This window comes from Octodon degus, unplaced genomic scaffold, assembly GCF_000260255.1.
Source record: "Octodon degus isolate 3935 unplaced genomic scaffold, OctDeg1.0 scaffold00045, whole genome shotgun sequence".
Taxonomy (NCBI): Eukaryota; Metazoa; Chordata; class Mammalia; order Rodentia; family Octodontidae; genus Octodon; species Octodon degus.
In genome coordinates, this window is record NW_004524621.1 from 8,651,007 (window position 1) to 8,668,895 (window position 17,889).

General features: G+C 41.1%; 2 protein-coding genes across 3 annotated transcripts in view; one reads left to right on the forward strand and one right to left on the reverse strand.

The window, feature by feature from the left end:
• The first annotated feature begins 1,694 nt into the window (after window positions 1–1,694).
• Window positions 1,695–17,889, forward strand: part of Exosc3 (exosome component 3) — a 20,006-nt gene continuing 3,811 nt past the window's right edge. The window contains exons 1-5 of one of the 2 annotated variants that reach the window (XM_004631829.2): window positions 1,695–2,904; window positions 3,720–3,869; window positions 6,106–6,257; window positions 7,300–8,728; window positions 13,976–14,009. In XM_004631829.2, the coding sequence (XP_004631886.1) occupies window positions 2,581–2,904; window positions 3,720–3,869; window positions 6,106–6,257; window positions 7,300–7,501 (828 nt within the window). In that variant the 5' untranslated portion in view covers window positions 1,695–2,580 and the 3' untranslated portion in view covers window positions 7,502–8,728; window positions 13,976–14,009. Of the gene's footprint in view, window positions 2,905–3,719; window positions 3,870–6,105; window positions 6,258–7,299; window positions 8,729–13,975; window positions 14,010–17,889 lie in introns of those variants that run through there. The other variant, XM_023716043.1, reaches the window with a different exon arrangement.
• Window positions 9,196–17,889, reverse strand: part of Trmt10b (tRNA methyltransferase 10B) — an 18,092-nt gene continuing 9,398 nt past the window's right edge. The window contains exons 4-8 of the mRNA XM_023716044.1: window positions 16,935–17,087; window positions 15,186–15,264; window positions 14,392–14,459; window positions 10,229–10,352; window positions 9,196–9,698 (exon numbers count right to left, since the gene is read on the reverse strand). Coding sequence (XP_023571812.1) covers window positions 9,592–9,698; window positions 10,229–10,352; window positions 14,392–14,459; window positions 15,186–15,264; window positions 16,935–17,087 — 531 coding nt within the window. The 3' untranslated portion in view covers window positions 9,196–9,591. The remainder of the gene's footprint in view (window positions 9,699–10,228; window positions 10,353–14,391; window positions 14,460–15,185; window positions 15,265–16,934; window positions 17,088–17,889) is intronic.

Here is a 17,889-nt window from a genome sequence, read left to right on the forward strand (position 1 = left end):
TATTCCACTGAGCTATCTCTCTGGTCACTCTAAAGTATAATTTCTGGGAGTCTGAAGGGCCTTGGTTAGGTCCAGCCTTTCTGAAAGCCATTTTGGAAATTTCCTCATGGGGAATACCTAGCTATGCGATGACTGAGGCCAGAGGCACATCAACTGCATTGACTTCAAGAGAATGGGCCTGGTTGCTCTAGGCCATCCAAGGGAAACTCCCACTTGCTAGACTGAGGAGGAATCTGGTTACCAGATTCTTTATCCTTCAATCACCCGTGGTCACTTTTACAACCAGGAAAGGCAGCATGCCTGGTTCCTAAATGTGACTCCAGGACCACAAACTCAAGAGGCTTTAGGATCAAGCTCCATGCAAAGTCCAAGGTGGCACGCGGAGCTGGGCTCTCGGGTTCCAGTCACCCAGACACTCACACATACCAGAGGTGCAAGACACCAACCAAGGAGTAAAGCACCAACATGGCAGCCTACGCTGGGCATGTACTATTTGGATTTCCTGTACTGTATTCTCCTGAGAGCAAACTGGACTGGTTGCTACATGCCTCCCCCAAAGGAGGGTGAGCCTGATAGGGTTCCATCGTCAGATCTGGCCCCAGCTTCTTCACAGACTCCATTATGACCTGGCGGGTTCTAAACGACAGAGGACTTAACTCTTTTTTTTGGCGGAACTGGGGATTGAACTCAGACCCTTGCGCTTGCCAGGCCAAGCGCTTATTCTACTGAGCCATCTCCCTGGCCCCCATTAACTCTTGCTTCATCTAGTCATTGAACTCTCTTAGCTGTAGCCTTGAGCCAGCCCCAAAGGAGCTTGGCTTCCTCATTGAATGTAATACTTTCTTGTTCCAGGCCCTGTGGAGCTGGATTAGAATGGGGAAGAGAGAACTACAATTTGATATCATCTCTGCCCATGGGGGCCACCACTCCTGCCCGGGAGACTAACCAAGAAATTATTTCAACAATCTGATTGCAAAACAAATGTTGTATCTCAGTTGGTCTCTTAATGTTGGGGAAAATGGCTTGCCAGCATCTCGACAAATTCGAGTCATGTTAGTAAAGGCACGCATTAACCATCCCCATTTTTTTTTTTTTTTTTTCCCACTTGGCAAGCAAAGAGATGGGCAGTAGACATGGAGGGGAGTTAAAAAAGACATTGGTTACTCATACCCTCCCGCTTTCCAGCCTTTACTATTACTGGAGAACTGATCAAACTCCAGTAGAAAGAAGACAACTAGAACTGAACAATTAGAAGTTGATGGGGAAAATGGTGATGTCAAGTAAGAATACAAAAATAGGCTGGAGGGTCTGAAGTACTTCAACTGTGGATTTGGGATTCAGTGTTTTCTCATGCGGGCAGCTAAAATGTGCTACAGAAGTAACATCAAGGATTTGTTCGAGTTACTTTCTCAAGCGAAGTAGAGATAGCTCATGTATATGAAAAGGTGCATGTAATTACAGAAGTTTGCAGTGGGCAAAATTTAGGGAGAAACTGTTAGGGGTCACTCAGCATAGGAACCAGATCAGCCAAATAAGAAATTTGAATAGAGCCTTTTGTTTACTGAGCTCAAGTCCGTCAGTCACTTCTCACGCGGGACAAGGCTGACTGGCAATCAAATGTAGGTAGCAGGGGGGTATTTATAACAGAAATCACATCCAGTTTGGTAAGCGAATTTGTTATCTAGCACAGAACAACAGAAGACTACATTCATTTGACACAGCTGCAAACTGTAACTAAAGATCTTTCATAGCTTAGTGATAAGTACATATTTTACAAGATACATCTTAAGCTGACTATGTTACAGGAGATGGTTAGGGAGGGAGTTTGCTGCCTTGACAAGAAACAGTTAACTATTGTTCAACAGCCTTGAGCCCAGAGGGAGAATACATGTCTTAAAGTAGGTAACAGGAAGCACAAGGTTTTTTAAAAAATAATTTCCCACAGTTAAGGCACAGAATTCTGTTAACCCTTTACAGAAATATACACGAGTCCTATCTGTGAAGTATTTATTTCGTGCCACAACTACACATGGCAGCATACCAAGGGACAACAGCAAGAACAAATAACATTTATTTCCCTCTATGTCCTTCACATTGTCTACAATGAAAATAGGTATCTTTTCCAGCCGAGACTAATAAAGTTTTGTTTTGTTTTTAACAGAAAAAAAACAAAAACAAAACCTTGGGTAGAGTTAACCACCCTTCTGAGGTGGAAGGAGGAGCGCGGGCCTCTGAGCCCCGCCGAGGTTCCATTTCCAAAGCTGAGTTCTCACGGATCTCTTCAGGAAGGATCCCGTGGTGAGCTTCGGAGCCGCCGCACCGGGGAGGGTCCTTAATCTACTCGCTCCGGGCGTTTCTCACACCGCCCCGCAGATATCCTGGAATATGAATGAACGCCCAAGACACAATCACTGCTAACCAGAGCGCACGGGGACCCGCAGTGGAACCGCAAGTGGGTTTCACACTCAGGCGCAAGGCCCGAGGTTCACAACTACCGGAAGCGGAAGTCTCCGAAGGCAGACTACTGGACGCGGGGCCGGAAGCGGAAGCTAGGCGCCGGAAGTGCGCGCGGGGCTCACAATGGCTGAACGCGGGCTAGTCGCCTCAGAGTCTCTGGCGGGCTGCAGGCCGCGGGCGGCGCGCACCGTGCTAGGTCAGGTGGTGCTCCCGGGCGAGGAGCTGCTGCTGCCCGAGCAGGAAGAAACCGACGGCCCTGGCGTTGCGGGGGAGCGACCCTTGCGCCTGAACGCCGGGGTGCGCTCGCGATTGCGCGTTGTGTGCGGCCCTGGCTTGCGGCGTTGCGGCGACCGACTACTGGTCACCAAGTGTGGCCGCCTTCGTCACAAGGAACCTGGCTGTGGCAGCAGTGGCGGCATTTACTGGGTGGACTCGCAGCAGAAGCGGGTGAGTTGAGACTTGGGAGGGGTTCTGGGAAACTTCTCAAAGGAAGCCCGTTTGGGACCTTCCAGCCTCTTTAAGGCTAGTCTAGTGCCACCGTATTCTTGTGTGGAAAAGTCCGAGGAGAGCGACCAGGGGAAAAAGGCTCCTGGAGATCTTGAGTCATGGTTATCCTCAGAATCCAAAACGCCAGGAAGTGGCAGGCATGGGTGTTGGGAGTCCCAGAAGGCAGAGTCAGTAGCAGTGAGTGGAAATCACCAAGAGTTAAATTCTTTTTGAATGGTTAAGAACGTTCACATAGAAAAAAAAATGTGTAAGAATGGAATGGACTGCCTTGGGTTTAGTAAGGATCCTTGTGTACTGGATTTATGTGCAACAGAGATTGGAGATTTACTGGAAAGGATATCGAAGTGTACTGGATTTATGTGCAACAGAGATTGGAGATTTACTGGAAAGGATATCGAAGAAAAATGAGATACTTGTTCAGATTAAGACTGTTGCTAGCAGCTAAAAGGTCGGCCCAGTGTTGTGCTCCGGTCCCAATTACAGTGCTCTGGAGACAGAGGTGGGAGGATTTCTTGGTAGGAATTGGGAGACTAGACTGTCACCAAGACTGAACCTCAAAACCAACAAAGTGGCATTTGCAAATTTGAGGGTTCATGTAAGTGACATACCATATTTCTTTTAAGGTTTGTTAGTTTGTAAACTTGAAAAATATTTTCTAAACATCTCTTAAATGACAGTGAAACAACTACTAAGGACATGTGAAAGGCAATTTCCAATGATATGTCAATGACTTTTCTCATTGTTTTCATTTGTAGTATGTACCAGTGAAAGGAGACCACGTGATTGGCATAGTGACAGCCAAGTCTGGAGATATATTTAAAGTTGATGTTGGAGGGAGTGAGCCAGCTTCTTTGTCTTACTTGGCATTTGAAGGTGCAACTAAAAGAAACAGACCAAATGTGCAGGTAATGATAGGAGCCTTTGGTGTAAACATTAAAAAAGAAAGAAAAAAGCCATTTCCCAGAACATTCAGCTCATCCAGACGTCTCTCCCAAATTGTCTCCATAATGTGAACTACTTGGCTAGCTCTGCAGAATGATCTCTGGACATTTTTTTTTTTTTTTTTTTTTTGCGGAACCGGGGATTGAACTCAGGTCCTTGCGCTTGCCAAGGAAGCGCTTATTCCACTGAGCCATCTCCCCGGCCCCTGGACATTTGTTTAATGGCACCATGCTTCAAGAGTTCCCTGGATGCTCCAGCTCCAAAGCCACAGCCACATACATTAGCTGCATTAGCTTTTGGGATGTTTTATCTCTCCAGAGTTGAACGTGTGTTTTATCTGTTGCAGAAGACCCATAGTCTTAGGGCAGTGGGACAAAATATTGTATATTGTCATTGTTAGCATCTGTCCATCTTGGTTATAGGTTCTTGGGACTAACAGAAGAGTAATCATGTTACCACAGATTTTTTAATTTGGGCTTTGAAGGTGTGTAGCTATATTCTTTCTGCCTTCCTAAGCCTTTGGGTGCTGCTTCACCTGTTTTCCTTCCTCACAGGTCTTTATTTAATCTAATCTTTATTTAATCCTTTTTTTTAAAAAAAAATTCTATTTTTATCCTATGTGATCTGTCTCTGATCTTTTGTATGTCTATTCCTTTATCTCTGCCTAGCAGATTGAAGTTTTAGCTCCTTCTTGACAGGACTCAAAGATTTCATAAACACCCCTGCCTCCATATTTTTACCTTTCCATCCTGACATCCCCACACATTCACTCTCCTTTTTTTTTTTTTTTTTCCCGGAACAAGGGATTAAGCTCAGACCCTTGTGCTTACCAGGGAAGCACTTATTCTATGGAGCCATCTCCCCAGCCCCTACTTTCTCAAAAGAAAAAATTCCTTAAAACCTACAAAATGTTTGGTATTACACTTAAGGGTCTTCTCTTACCCATAATTATATCCTTCAAACCGTACCAAATACCACTGCACTCATTTCCTGCCTTTGGGCTTTTGTTCATGCTGTTCCCTTTACCTGGATTATACCATCTCCTTCTGACCCTGCGGAACATATGCTTATCCTTTGAAGTCCAACTTAAATTACCACTGTAAAGCCATGTCTAATTGTCAGTATTGTATCTTTGCTGTACCCTTTACTGGATGTAGCCTTAAATGAAATTTGTTTACATGTACATTCCTACTATTGTTTAAGATGCTTCAAACACAGAAAGTGATTTTGTTCCTAATTCCTAGTTACCAACAAACAGTAGGTACTTAATAAGTGTTTTGCTTAAGTAAACAATAAATTCCCATACCATTTCTTTAGTTTCATTATTTTGAAGTTCAACTCTGAAATTTTAAAGTATCAATAAGTTACAGTTGTTCCATTTGGTTTTGAATAATTGCATTGTTATCAGAAAGTTACAGTTTTTCCATTTGGTTTTGAATAATTGCATTCTGCAAGTTCCCTTTGTAATTCTGTAATTATCTAGACTAGGAATATTTATAAGAGAACTTTTTTTTTTTGTATTTAGTACAGGTTCTACAGGGTCTCACTACATAGATTGAACTCGCAGTGATTCTCCTGTTTTTAGCCTCCCAAGCACTGGTATTACAGGTGCGTGCCACTACGCCCAGTCTCAATCACCGAGGACAGGGCCAGCACTGCATGCTGGGGATTGAACCTTGGCTGCTGCACTGTGCCTAAGCAGACGCTTTAGTGTGCTGAGCTATCTGGCTGGCCCTGTGACTTTTAAAAATGTTTTATATCTGCACTGATTAATATGCTAGCCATTAGTTACATGTAGCTGTCCAGCACTTGAAATGTGACCAGTGTAATGGGAAACTGAATTTTACATAATCGAATTTTAATTAATTTAAATGTTTAACGACACATGGATTTTAGTTTAATCTTGGAGGCTGTTTCTTTGGCCTTAATGTAGCTCCTAGTCTAAGGATTTTCTGGTGGGTTTTGGAACAGTTACATGTATTAACTCCAAAGTAGAATTTTAGCATGTAGTCCAGTGATGGCCAGCCTTTGAGGGTCTAAGTGACAAACTGAAAACCTACTTGTTCATTGCAGAGTGCCCAGACTGCAATTAAACTTGAATGCTGAGGTTTTAGTTTAGGAAAAACACCTGTACATAGAAACCTTTTTGTTTAAAAGAAAAATTAGTAAAATAACTTTCTTTTAATAAAATAACTGTAGGTTGGAGACCTCATCTATGGCCAGTTTGTGGTTGCTAATAAAGATATGGAACCAGAGATGGTCTGCATTGACAGCTGTGGAAGAGCCAATGGAATGGGTGTAATTGGACAGGATGGACTTCTCTTTAAAGTGACATTAGGCTTGATTAGAAAGTAAGTCCTGGTGCCTACTAGCTTGTCTGCCTTCTTTTATAATTACTGTACCTACTTGGAAAGCTGATGACTCTTTGGGATTTGGATTGTTCATTAACAGCATCTAATTTCTCTTCAAAGTTCATTAAAAATAACATTTTTTCTGTGTAAGTTTAAAAATGCTAATTTTAGCATATTTGTAAGCTCATGACTATAGCCTCGTCCCTTACTATGTCCAAGTTAGATGTGATGTTTCTGATGTTGGTGTAGTGTCTGGGTTGCTACTTCTTTAAATTCCTACTGTTCCTTTCCTTTCTCCTCTACCTAGTGTAAGAGCTAGCTTTTCTTCTAAGTCATTTGAATATGGATGCAGTCAGCACTTGTACAGATTAATCAGATTTCTCTAATGGTGGCCAAATGCAGCTAGATGGATGTGATGCTTAAGTTTATGCAGACACTTACCCAAGGCTTCTGCTACTCTACCCTGGCAGCTTTAATGGCTCCCACTAAATACATTGTCAGGTGTTTTGTTTTTTTTTTTTTTTTTGCTTTGCGGTATCGGGGATTGAACTCAAGACCTTGTGCTTGGCAGGCAAGTGCTTATTCAACTGAGCTCTCTCCCCAGCCCTGTGTCAGGTGTTTAGACCTTTCCCAAAGCTGTGTCATTACAGGGTTTTACCTGTACAGCTATTAAAGTTCAGTGCTAGCTTTTAGACCTTTCCTTCCTACCAATTTTGCAGATTTGGAGAATATGTCTGCAACATTAGAAAGGCATGTTATTAACTGAGCAGCACCCTGTGGTTCCAAAGAGCCAATATTCCTCTTCAGGTACTAAGTTTAATACCAGGTAGTAACTTACATCATCAGGAAAGTAAGTTTAACATGTTTTCTTAGTACTGTAATAAAAGTTTTATGGAAGAAATGTAGGTTAGAAACAAATGGGGGGCAGCAGTGTCACCATATTTTCTTAGAACTATGGAGAGCTGCCCAGAGAAGTGTCTTAAGAGCCAGCACCCAGCCCACCACATCACTGCATTTCATTTTCTTTCTTCTTCCTCACCAGGTTGTTGGCGCCAGATTGTGAAATCATACAGGAAGTGGGAAAACTCTATCCACTAGAGATTGTATTTGGAATGAATGGAAGAATATGGGTTAAAGCAAAGACTATTCAACAGACTTTAATTTTGGCAAACATTTTGGAAGCTTGTGAACACATGACAGCAGACCAAAGAAAACAGATCTTTGCCAGATTGGCAGAAAGTTGATAAATGTGAACTTCTTTAATGAGTCAGTTGAACCAAGAAACTGGGTTTCCCAGGAAAACTTTTCAGGTGAACCTCTCCTACTAAATCTTAAGCAGGCAAGATGTGAATGTACGTATTGCCCAAGAGTGTTAAATAAAATATTTTTATAAGAAAAGTACTGGTTTTCACTCATGTTCTTGTAAGAAAATCCTAAAATTGTAACTTTTGTTTTATGTAATAGTTTACTAAAACAATACAGTTCACTTATTGGAAGGTAACAGTTGCAGCTTCTATTATGATCTGGAAGTCAGCATTAAAAGTTCTTTTCTGATTACACTAGTGATGTTTCCCAAAGGAAATGTAGAATATATAAAAGTACAAAACAAATCGCCTGTAACCCCTTATATAATAAGAGTATGTAGCAGTTAATGATTCCATTAACTGCAAAGCTAGTATGGCTACAAGAGACTTTTCCTCGGTTGAAGAGACTCAGGCACAGAATTCACTGGGTCTGTACTTTTAACCAGTACATATATGTGTGTTGAACTTTTCCGATTGGAACTACAGAGTATCTTTTGCAATATACTTTGAACATTTTACAACACATTTCTCATAATTATTAAAAACTCAGTAACACTGTATTTTCATAGTATAGGATACTTTGAATATATTTAGTTTTTTTGTTGTTGTTACCTAATTAACACAAATGATCAGGATTATGAATCCAAGTCTGGCCAAGTCTTATTTTGCTAAAAGTGTCTTAAAAGCCAAATAAAAACTATTTGCTTGCGTTTTGAATCAATGAGAAAGGTGTGTAATACTATTTGGTATAGTAACAAAGCCTTTATAAGTAAAAATGGAGACTGGGGCAGATGAGAAAAGTTACGTGGTTTGGGGTCATAGGCCTCAGACTGAGTTCTAGACTCCCCTGGAGTCCATTTGGGATGAAAGAGATTATAAAACTCAGTATGTTAAAAATGAATAAACTATATTCAAAAGGTTTTCTGAAGCCTGGCTTGTTTTTAAGTAATGAAAATATTGATATAATTTATCACGTGATCATAGTTCCTGAGGGATTCAGTGGTAAAGGGGTAGAAGGTAGAGCAGAGGTAACTTTTTGGTTCTTCTGTGATGTAGAATGCATTTTCTAAATTTGCTAATAGCTAAACTAGTAGGTCAATTAACTCAAAAGTGGTAGACATAACTGAAGAAACTGTAAGATACAAGAAATATGTAATAATAAAGTTTGTATAGTGAGAGGTAGATTAGGTTTACATGTCTTTCTGCTTTTGAGTTTCTCTGTTAATTACAAATATGTATGAATAATCTTGTGTGTGCAAGTTCAGGATACAAAGGTACTCATACACACTAGAAGAGAGAAGCCTTGCACATGTACACCCAGAACCAGGTAAAGAGGGTATGAGCCATGGGAGGAAACAAGGGCCGTGAGGGCTCACTAGGGAGGGGCTGGCCTGATTTTCCAAAGCTTATGTGCAGCATGTTACTGAGCTGGGAAAAAAATCAACATATTTACTTAAGAGGACAAGGACAGAATCACACAATTTTTTTGTTGTTGTAGGGCCTCACTACGCAGCTCCTCCTGGTGATCCTCCTGCTTTCAGCTTCCCCAGTGCTGGGATTACCTGAGAGTGCCACTATGCCAGGTCCAGACTCTGGCCGGCTCAGCCAGCCCTGGGTGTGGGCAGGCATGGCATGTGGTGCTGGGGATCGATGTGTGGTCCCTAAGCTTGCCTAAGCAGGCATTTTAGTCTGCTGGGCTATCTCGCCATCCTAGAATCCCATAAGTTCATGCCAGTTTAGTGAAAATTAAACTCTTGACATAATATTGAATTATTACACAATCTCTAAAGCAGGTTTTTCAGAAATAGATACAAAAGATGAATTAATATTCCCAAAGCCAGGTAGTTTTAGGGATAATTCCTTGTTATACAAACTTATCAGGGCACCTCCTGCGAGACAGGTGATACAAAAGCCTAAAATACGGTCCTTGCCACTGGTGACTTATCCTATAAAGATCCAAGGAGGTCAAGAAGAGGCAAGTTGTGTGTCATGACCACAGTTTTCTTTGGTGAAAACATTTCAGGCTGCTATTATTCGTCTGAATTCCACAGAACATAGCCTTTTCCTGGAGAAACTCCTTTCTTCAGTGCTTCAGGCCAGTTGTGAGTATCAAAGTAAGTGGACAGGATATCAAAAACTTAAAAGGTAAACACAAAACAAAATGACCATTAGGAAAGAGCTAGTAAATGCCTAGTAAGAAAAAGTGAAATACTGTACTACATCACATAGGGTACTTGGTTTTGGGAGGACCAAAGCAGTGACACAGCTCTGCCTGCTCATAAGGACTTAAGCCTACACTGGAAGGTAACAGGCTTGTGAATGGACAACACTGTAAACCAAAGGACCAGTACCATGGGAACACAAGGGAGGGGCCCTGATGGCCTAACAGGAGAGGGAAGCCAATTAGGATGCTCCTGAACTGAATCCTGAACATACAAGAATGCACAGGTCAATCGGGTAAAAGAGGGATTCTGGGAAAGAGACAATTTCAATTACTTTTAACAGTTGAGGACCAGGAGGAAAATGACTGCCTCTTAGGGGCCAGAATATATGCCACAAAGTGCCTGTAATAAAACCCAGGTGTATTAGTCACAAGTTACTAATGGAAGGGGCACTTACACCTGAACACATTTAATGCAAGCTGGGTGTAGGCCATGTGAGTAGTACCTTGATTGATGGACAGTATCTCTGAATGATAGTTTTTCTCATTTTGGCGCCTGACCATGTATTCCTGGATTGGCAAACGGGCTGTCTTGACAGAGTGTTCCTGGGCTTTTTGCAATGTCACTTTCTGTAAATCAGAATTAAATACATTTATTATAAAAATCATACATGGATATATATTCTCATGGTAATAAACAGAGCAAATAAGAATCCCCATTGATCACTACACCAGTTTTATGTAATCACCAACAAACATACTAAGAATTAATAGCTTATGAAACTGGAAGAAAATGCAGATAATGAGTAGTTATCCTCAGTAGGAAATGACATGTGTAACAACACCTCACTTTTTGGGCAGTTTTCCCACAAACTTTCATACTCTGAAAAGCAAAAGGCACAGCCACAGCTAAATGTAGCATGAAGAAGCCAAGGCAGGCTAGCCAATCAGAGAACACTCCCAGCTCTAACTCAGACCAATTCTGACTATATGGTATTTTAAGTTCATAACCAATTGGTAGAGGCAAGTTAAAGAAAAGGTATTTAAGAATGGTGCAAATAGGCAACAAAGCAACGCTACAGTATTGTTATATCTTGTATCTAGATGTCCCCACAAAGCCTCATGCACTCATAGGTTGAGCTTTTGTAGTTGGCTGGATCTAGGGCGCAGGACACTGGGATTAAGGGTGTGTGATATGAAACTAGTACACTGACTTGAATTAGCATAGTTCTGGGTGTGGCTGAATGGATTTATTGAAAATAAGCTCCACACTGGATGTGGGTGGCATGACCCAAAAGGTTTGTAGTCTGTGTGGGATAAAGGGGAAAGGTAGGCTCACTGCTGCTGCTGCTGCTTCCCTGCTCTCTCCTTGTCACGAACCGTTTCTCCTCTCTGATGTCCCTGTCAGGCTACTGTGCCCGGGAGCCAGCTGTCTAGACACTGAAACCTGTACAAACTGAGCTGAAATAAACCTTTCCCCTTTTAACTTGTGTGTCAGGTACTGTGTCTCAGAGAAGAGTAAGACAGGTGTGAAAAACAACAGCCCAACTAAAAGGAAGAAAACTGCAAAAAGGAGTCAGAAAACCTCAAAGAATGCTGCTATAAAGAAACATTAACTCTGCATAAGATGCCCCTGAGTCATTAGCTGGAATTTAAATTGTATTTAGCACCTTGTAAAATGTGCAGGGAAGATATTAGATTATGAAAGTTTGTGGGAAAACAGTGCCCAAAAAGTGAGGTGGTGTTACACGAATCATTTCCTACTGAGCATAACTACTCTGCATTATCTGCATTTCCTTCCAGTTCCATAAACTACTTATTCTTAGTATGTTTGTTGGTGATTACATATGAAAACTGCCATAGAGATGAATAGGGATTCTTATTATTTGCCTATTACCATGAGAATATATATCCATGTACAATTTTTATAATGTATAACTCTGATTTACCTTTTAAGATTTCAGGATTAAAGAGAAAGGTGTAGGTCATTGGGATAATAAACGTGGGTTTAGAGAGGCCTCAATACCTGTTACCTGTTTCAATTCAACCACTAACTAGTGTTTGTCTCTGATCTCTCCCAAGGGTCAGCTGATCACTTCATGGCCAACTACTGTGACATGGGTTTGTGCATGCTGTGATGATCCATTCCAAACCAACAGTACCGAGTGGGAGGAAGTTCTTTTTAATACTGAGCCAAACTGTTTTCTCTTAAGACTGCCATGAATTCACGTAGTTATAATCCCAGGGCCACAGTAAGAATTAAAAGGGCCCTTCCATGAGATGCTATTTACATTCATGGAGATGTGAGCACAGCCCTACGAATGCTCTTGTCTCCATACTGAAAGATTAATTGTCAACTCTTCTGTATGACTTGAGCACTTCATCATTCAGGTCAACTCTTCCGAACTTGTTCTAGCTTGTCAATGTCCTTTCATTTATGAAACTATTACTATCTGGCCACCATTTAGCATGATCTAACCAAAAACAATAGTGCAAAGGAGGGCAAGTGCCTTCTTTGTTCTGAAACTGGATGATCTACCTATCAGACTCACATGAAACAGAATCCCAGGAACTTCCAAAAATGTTTTAAGATGTAATTCAGATGGAATAAGGCCATGACTACTAAAAAGGACTACACTGAAAGGTAATACTCCTCTGCATAGACAACCTCTGATATATTTGCTTTTAAGAAATGCCTTACTGCTTTATAATCACTCTTCATATAGTACAGAATTCAAAGTTAGCTACTGTGGAAGCTAAGAGCTTACAGTATTAGCTTGTTTTCTATGCTCATTAAAGATAAAAATGACTACTTAAATACTTTCTTAGTGTACTTCTGTGAAAAAGCCAATATCCCCAGCTTAAAAAAAACAACAAACAAAAAACAAATATCTGCCTGCTTTCCTCTTTCCTTTCTTCCTTTTTTTTTTTTTTCCTCAGAACTGGGGATTGAACTCAGGTCCTTGCACTTGCCAGGCAAGCACTTATTCTACTGAGCCATCTTCCCGGCCCCTTTCTTCCTTTTTAAAATCTGAGACAGGGTCTCATTATGTAGTACACACTGGCCTTGAATTCAGGGCAATCCTCCTGCCTCACCTCCTGAATGCTGGGAGTACAGGTGTGTGTCACCACATTGGGCTCGCTCATACCACACCACATGCCTTTCTAGTTTATTCAGTTTAAATATTTAAATATTTGATAAAAGAGGATTGTGTTAAAATTGCACAAATACAGATCATATGTTGCTTGTGACCCTTCAATTTTACTGTCTCAAAATAGAGGAATTGATGCCTATTGCAGGAAAATGGTGACAATGGACAGGGTAACTTGTCTGTCTCTGCAATAAAGCTGTCTCCCCTTCCCAACATTTTATTTTGAAATATTTCAAGCTTAAGAAAAGCTGAAAGAATAAAATCAATACTCTTGTCAACTACCTGTTAACATTTTATCAAATTTGCATCTCTCTGTACATAAAAGCAGGTTTTCTCAAACCACCTAAGACTTAGCTACAGACATCACAACATACTTCTGCATGAATGTGAGAACAATGCCATTCTTGCACTTTACTTGTTCTAGCTTGTCAATGTCCTTTCATTTATGAACTTTAGCCCTTTTCCCTCCTAAGATACTCAGCTATAGTTCTACATGATTGACTAATATAGATCCTATATTAAAATCTCCCTAAACTGGGCTGAGGACATAGTCCAGTGGCACAGCACCTGCTTGGCAAGCATGGGGTTGCGAGGTACCAAAATAAATAAAACAATAAATCAAATTCCCCCCGACTACCCTTTAAAAAGCTTTCATACAGCTTTCTTTCCAACCAGAATCCAATCAAGGCTCACATACTGCACATGACTGATTAGTTATGGACTACTTTATTGAGATGGGATCCCACTATGTTGCAAGTGTAAAGGCTCAAGTAATCCCCTTGCTTTGGCCTCCCCAGCAGCTGGGACTGCTGGTGGGTACCACTGTGTGTGTTTGTTTGTTAAATCTCTTGTAATCTAAAACAGCTCCTTCCCTGTTTTAGTTCTCATCCCATTAACTTTTACAAGTGCAGTCCAGTTGTCTTGCATAATCTCTCCCTTTCCAGACCTCCTGTTCCCTCATGGTTATATTGAGCTGAAACATTTTTGGGCAGGGTGAGAGTCTATCTCATTAGGAAGCACTCTGTATCACTACTAGTGACATTTGATCAAGTCTGAATGAGATGATTACCACTAGATTGCTTCTTCACTAAAAGAAATGAGCGTGGAGCCGGGAGATGGCTCAGTAGAATAAGCGTTTGCCTGGCAAGCACAAGGGCCTGAGTTCAATCCCCGGTTCCACCAAAATAAATAAATAAATAAATAAATAAATAAATAAATAAATAAAAGAAATGAGCACTACTCTCTCTCTCTTTGCTTTTTGAGACAGTCTTGCCGTGTAGTTCAGGCTGGCCTTGAATTCACTATATAGCACAGGCTGACCTCAAACTCAAAGCAATTCTTCTGCTTCAGTTTCCCAAGTCCTGGGATTACAGGCATGTACCATTACCTACACCCAGCAGAAGAAAGACTTCCCTGACCAGGAACTGAAACTGGGCTACAGCAGTGAGCGCTCCAAATCCTAACCACTGGGCCACAGGGTCCTAGACCTAGATGTTGGGGCTGAAAGACGTTCTTACCTTTTGAATACTTTCATCCACAAGTCCCCCAAGGACATAAATTTTGTTTTGATCAACATCTTCAAGAGCTAATTAAAAAAATGAAAACCACTGAAATTAAATGTTTCATAATTTTTAAATCCAAAGAAGGCAAAAGTAAAAAAAAATTAACAATAAAAGTTGAAACTTAACAAAAAGAGATAATAGATTTCCTCAATGAAACCAAAGTTTATTCTCTGAAAGATCAAAAATATGGGCAAACTGTTGGTATATTTCATCAAGAACTTGTAATCCCAGTACTTGGGAGGCTGAGGCAGGAGGACTGCTGTGAGTTCGAGCCCAGCCTGGACTACAAAGTGACCTCAGGGCCAGCTTGAACTGCAGTGAGACCCTGTCTCAAAAAGACAAAAGAAAAAAAAAAGGGGGAAACAAAATTAAAACTACACACAAATGTGTGAAATAATTAACAATCAACTCAATACTAATAAATTTGAAAAGAATGTGAAATGGATCATTTTGTTGAAAAGCATATATATTTGATCCCAGAACCAAGAGGGGAAGCTGACCAGGGAAACTGCACTGCAAAGTGGCCTGAGTCCAGCTGAGCAGGGAAACCCTAAATCTGTGCAGCAATGCGCATGCAGCAGGACACAGGCAAGCACGCAGTGACGTGTCTGCCTGAAGAAGGTGTGTGGTTGTCATTCAGCCTCTCACCTTCTGACACTCCTGGAGTGGCTTTAACAAATTCTGCCACAGGGAATAATGAAACAAAGGCCAGGAACAAAGTGCTACAGGAAGCACAGAAATGTACCTACCATGTTCTGAGTCGGGAGTAAGATACACAAGGGTTTCCAGAGGAAATAAACTAAAGCAGTCTTCTTCCGTTATGTCTAGCTAGAAAATGCAGAGAATCCAATGTAATAAGAATGAAATTAAAACATAATCCACAACTAACAAGTCGTTACTGTGAATCTAGTTATCTTTAGGCCTGGCTCTAGGTGTACTAAGCATTGCATGTCTGATGGTTTCTGTTCAGGAAGTGCTTGGTCAGAAAAGGAGACATAGAGAGCCAAAGATATTCAAACCTCTGAGACAAGCAGTGAATATGGCTCTTACAAGGGTACAGGAAGGGTGGACCAGCACCACCGATGAAAACGTAAGGATACCAAGATAACCTGGCGGAGGGAACGCTGGAGCTGGGTTTCTGGAAAGCACTAAGACTGACACGTACAAAAGGAAAATTCAAAGTGGAGTGAATTGCCTAAGGGAAGCAGGAAGATAGGGAAGCAAGGAAGCCACATGGCACTGAAGTGGGTCTGCTGGGCTTCCGTACAGAAATCTTTTTTTTTTTCCTGTATTTTAGGGACAGGTCTATAGGATGTTCAGGGTCTCACTACTAGATCAGACTCATAGTGATCTGCCTGTTTACAGCTTCCCAAGAGCTGGGATTACAGGCACAAGCCACCATGCTCAGTCTCAATTGCCATCTCAGCCTACCTCAGGGGCAGCACAGCAGGCCCCAGGGATTGAACCCTGGGCCCCTGTGCTTGCCTGCAGGCACTTTAATCCACTAAGCTATTTGGCTAGCCCCAGAAATCAATGAAAAAGTACAGAGAAATAAACTGGAACTGGCTCACTACAGCAGCCTGTTGAGCAGTAACTACAGGTGGTCGTGTAGCAATGCACAAAGTGCCCTTCATGCTCACGGGCTCCATGCGCCCTAGAGCAGGCCACAAAGCTCAGTCCCAGCTACCCAGACAAGGGCATTTTCTGGGTAGCTGGGACACTTCTTAGAAACTGAACTGAACTCTTATTTGTATATCACTACATTTATGAAATTCTAGGCAGTATCTGAAAAGTACCTTAATAATAAACTTGCTACAACTCATATTAAGTCCGTACTACTTCTGAAAACACTCTTTTCTTTCAGAAGTTATGTTTCTTAATAGTGCATGACTGAGAATGAGAAAGGAGTTGTGGTGTTTTCCAAAAGTGTTACTGGAGTGTACAGTTTAGCACAAACTATACAGGTTACAAAATACAGGCCTAGATACTGGTAATATTAGTTCGACAATGCTGTGGAAGGATGACAAAAAATTTAATGTATAAAATGAGGTTCTGAGGTTTTAGATTGCAAAATGAAAAGATAAAATCTAGACATATACAGATTATAGTCATCACTCAGTACACATGGGGAGACTCATCCCAGGACCGCCTATGACATCCAGAGCCATAGAAAATAGAAAACAATACAGCTCTTGCATGTAAGCTACGCATACCCTCCTTTACATTTTAAATCATCCCTCCCACAGGTAACTACGATATTTAATACACTGTAAATGCTGTGCTTAGGGAACAATGAGCAAGAGAAAGCCTGTACATGTACAGTACAGATACAACTTTTGCCTAAATATTTTTTTAAAATATGGTTAAATCTGTGGATGTTGAACTCATACATTGAGAGGGCAAGAGATACATGAAAATATAAAAAAATTTTTTTTAAAATTACCATTACCCACAACTACTCTTTAGACAATTCAAGTAACATGCAAAAAGATTCTTACCAGGTAACTAGAAAATCCATCGTTCATCCTCAAACATTCTTCATAGAGAGGACTATCAGTTGTGAATCCAGTGAGGCTGATCCAAAAGGGTCTGTCAGCCTTTTTGTTTGAACCATACAACCTTCGGATCTGCCCTGCCAGCCTACTCATTTCCTTCAAAGAAATAAGAACAACTCAGGGTTGAAACATACCAGCTCACTAAATTCACTATCAATAAACAGTTATACAGTAACTGAATGCCATTCTAGGAAAGCTCCTGAACTCGGATGGCCTCTTCTGCTCCAGGAATGAGCAGATGTACATGTTACCCCTAGGACATTACACTTTATAGTTGACGGTTGAGATAGTGATGTCAGCTCAGAAATCATGAGTTAATGGAAGCACTGAGAATTTTGCTTTTGCTGACCCCACTGTTGCCTATTCAATATGACATAAGAAATGGTTCAGATTTTATCTAAAATCTTCCTGTGTAATACCTACAAGTGCTTGTTATTAAAGATGTTAGACCTATTTTGTTTCCAACCTGGGCTGTTTCATCTCTCCTTGGCAACCAGGAGATCACCATGTTGCCAAAAAACTTAGTGGGGCACCAACTGGCCTAGTGCCCAGTAGCCCAGGACTCTTGGGCTAACACAATCCTACTTCAGCTTCCCGGGTAGCTGGAACAACGGGCATAGACCAAAGGCGAGATTACTGTATCAAAATTGCATACACCATCAAATATGTCTGTCACCTTCACCTAACTTCAAGAGAGACCATAGAATTGAAATTTTAACTTCCCATCCTGCTTGTAGGAAGGCTATTTCACAAACTAGCCTGATTTGTTTAGTAGAGAAAAAAAGGCATTGAGTTTGCTTTAGTCAGATCTATAAATTAATATAAACAATAGAGAATTCCATTTCATCTTTTCAGATAGCCATACTTGAAGGATCCACGTAAGAGCCTCCATGTTAGA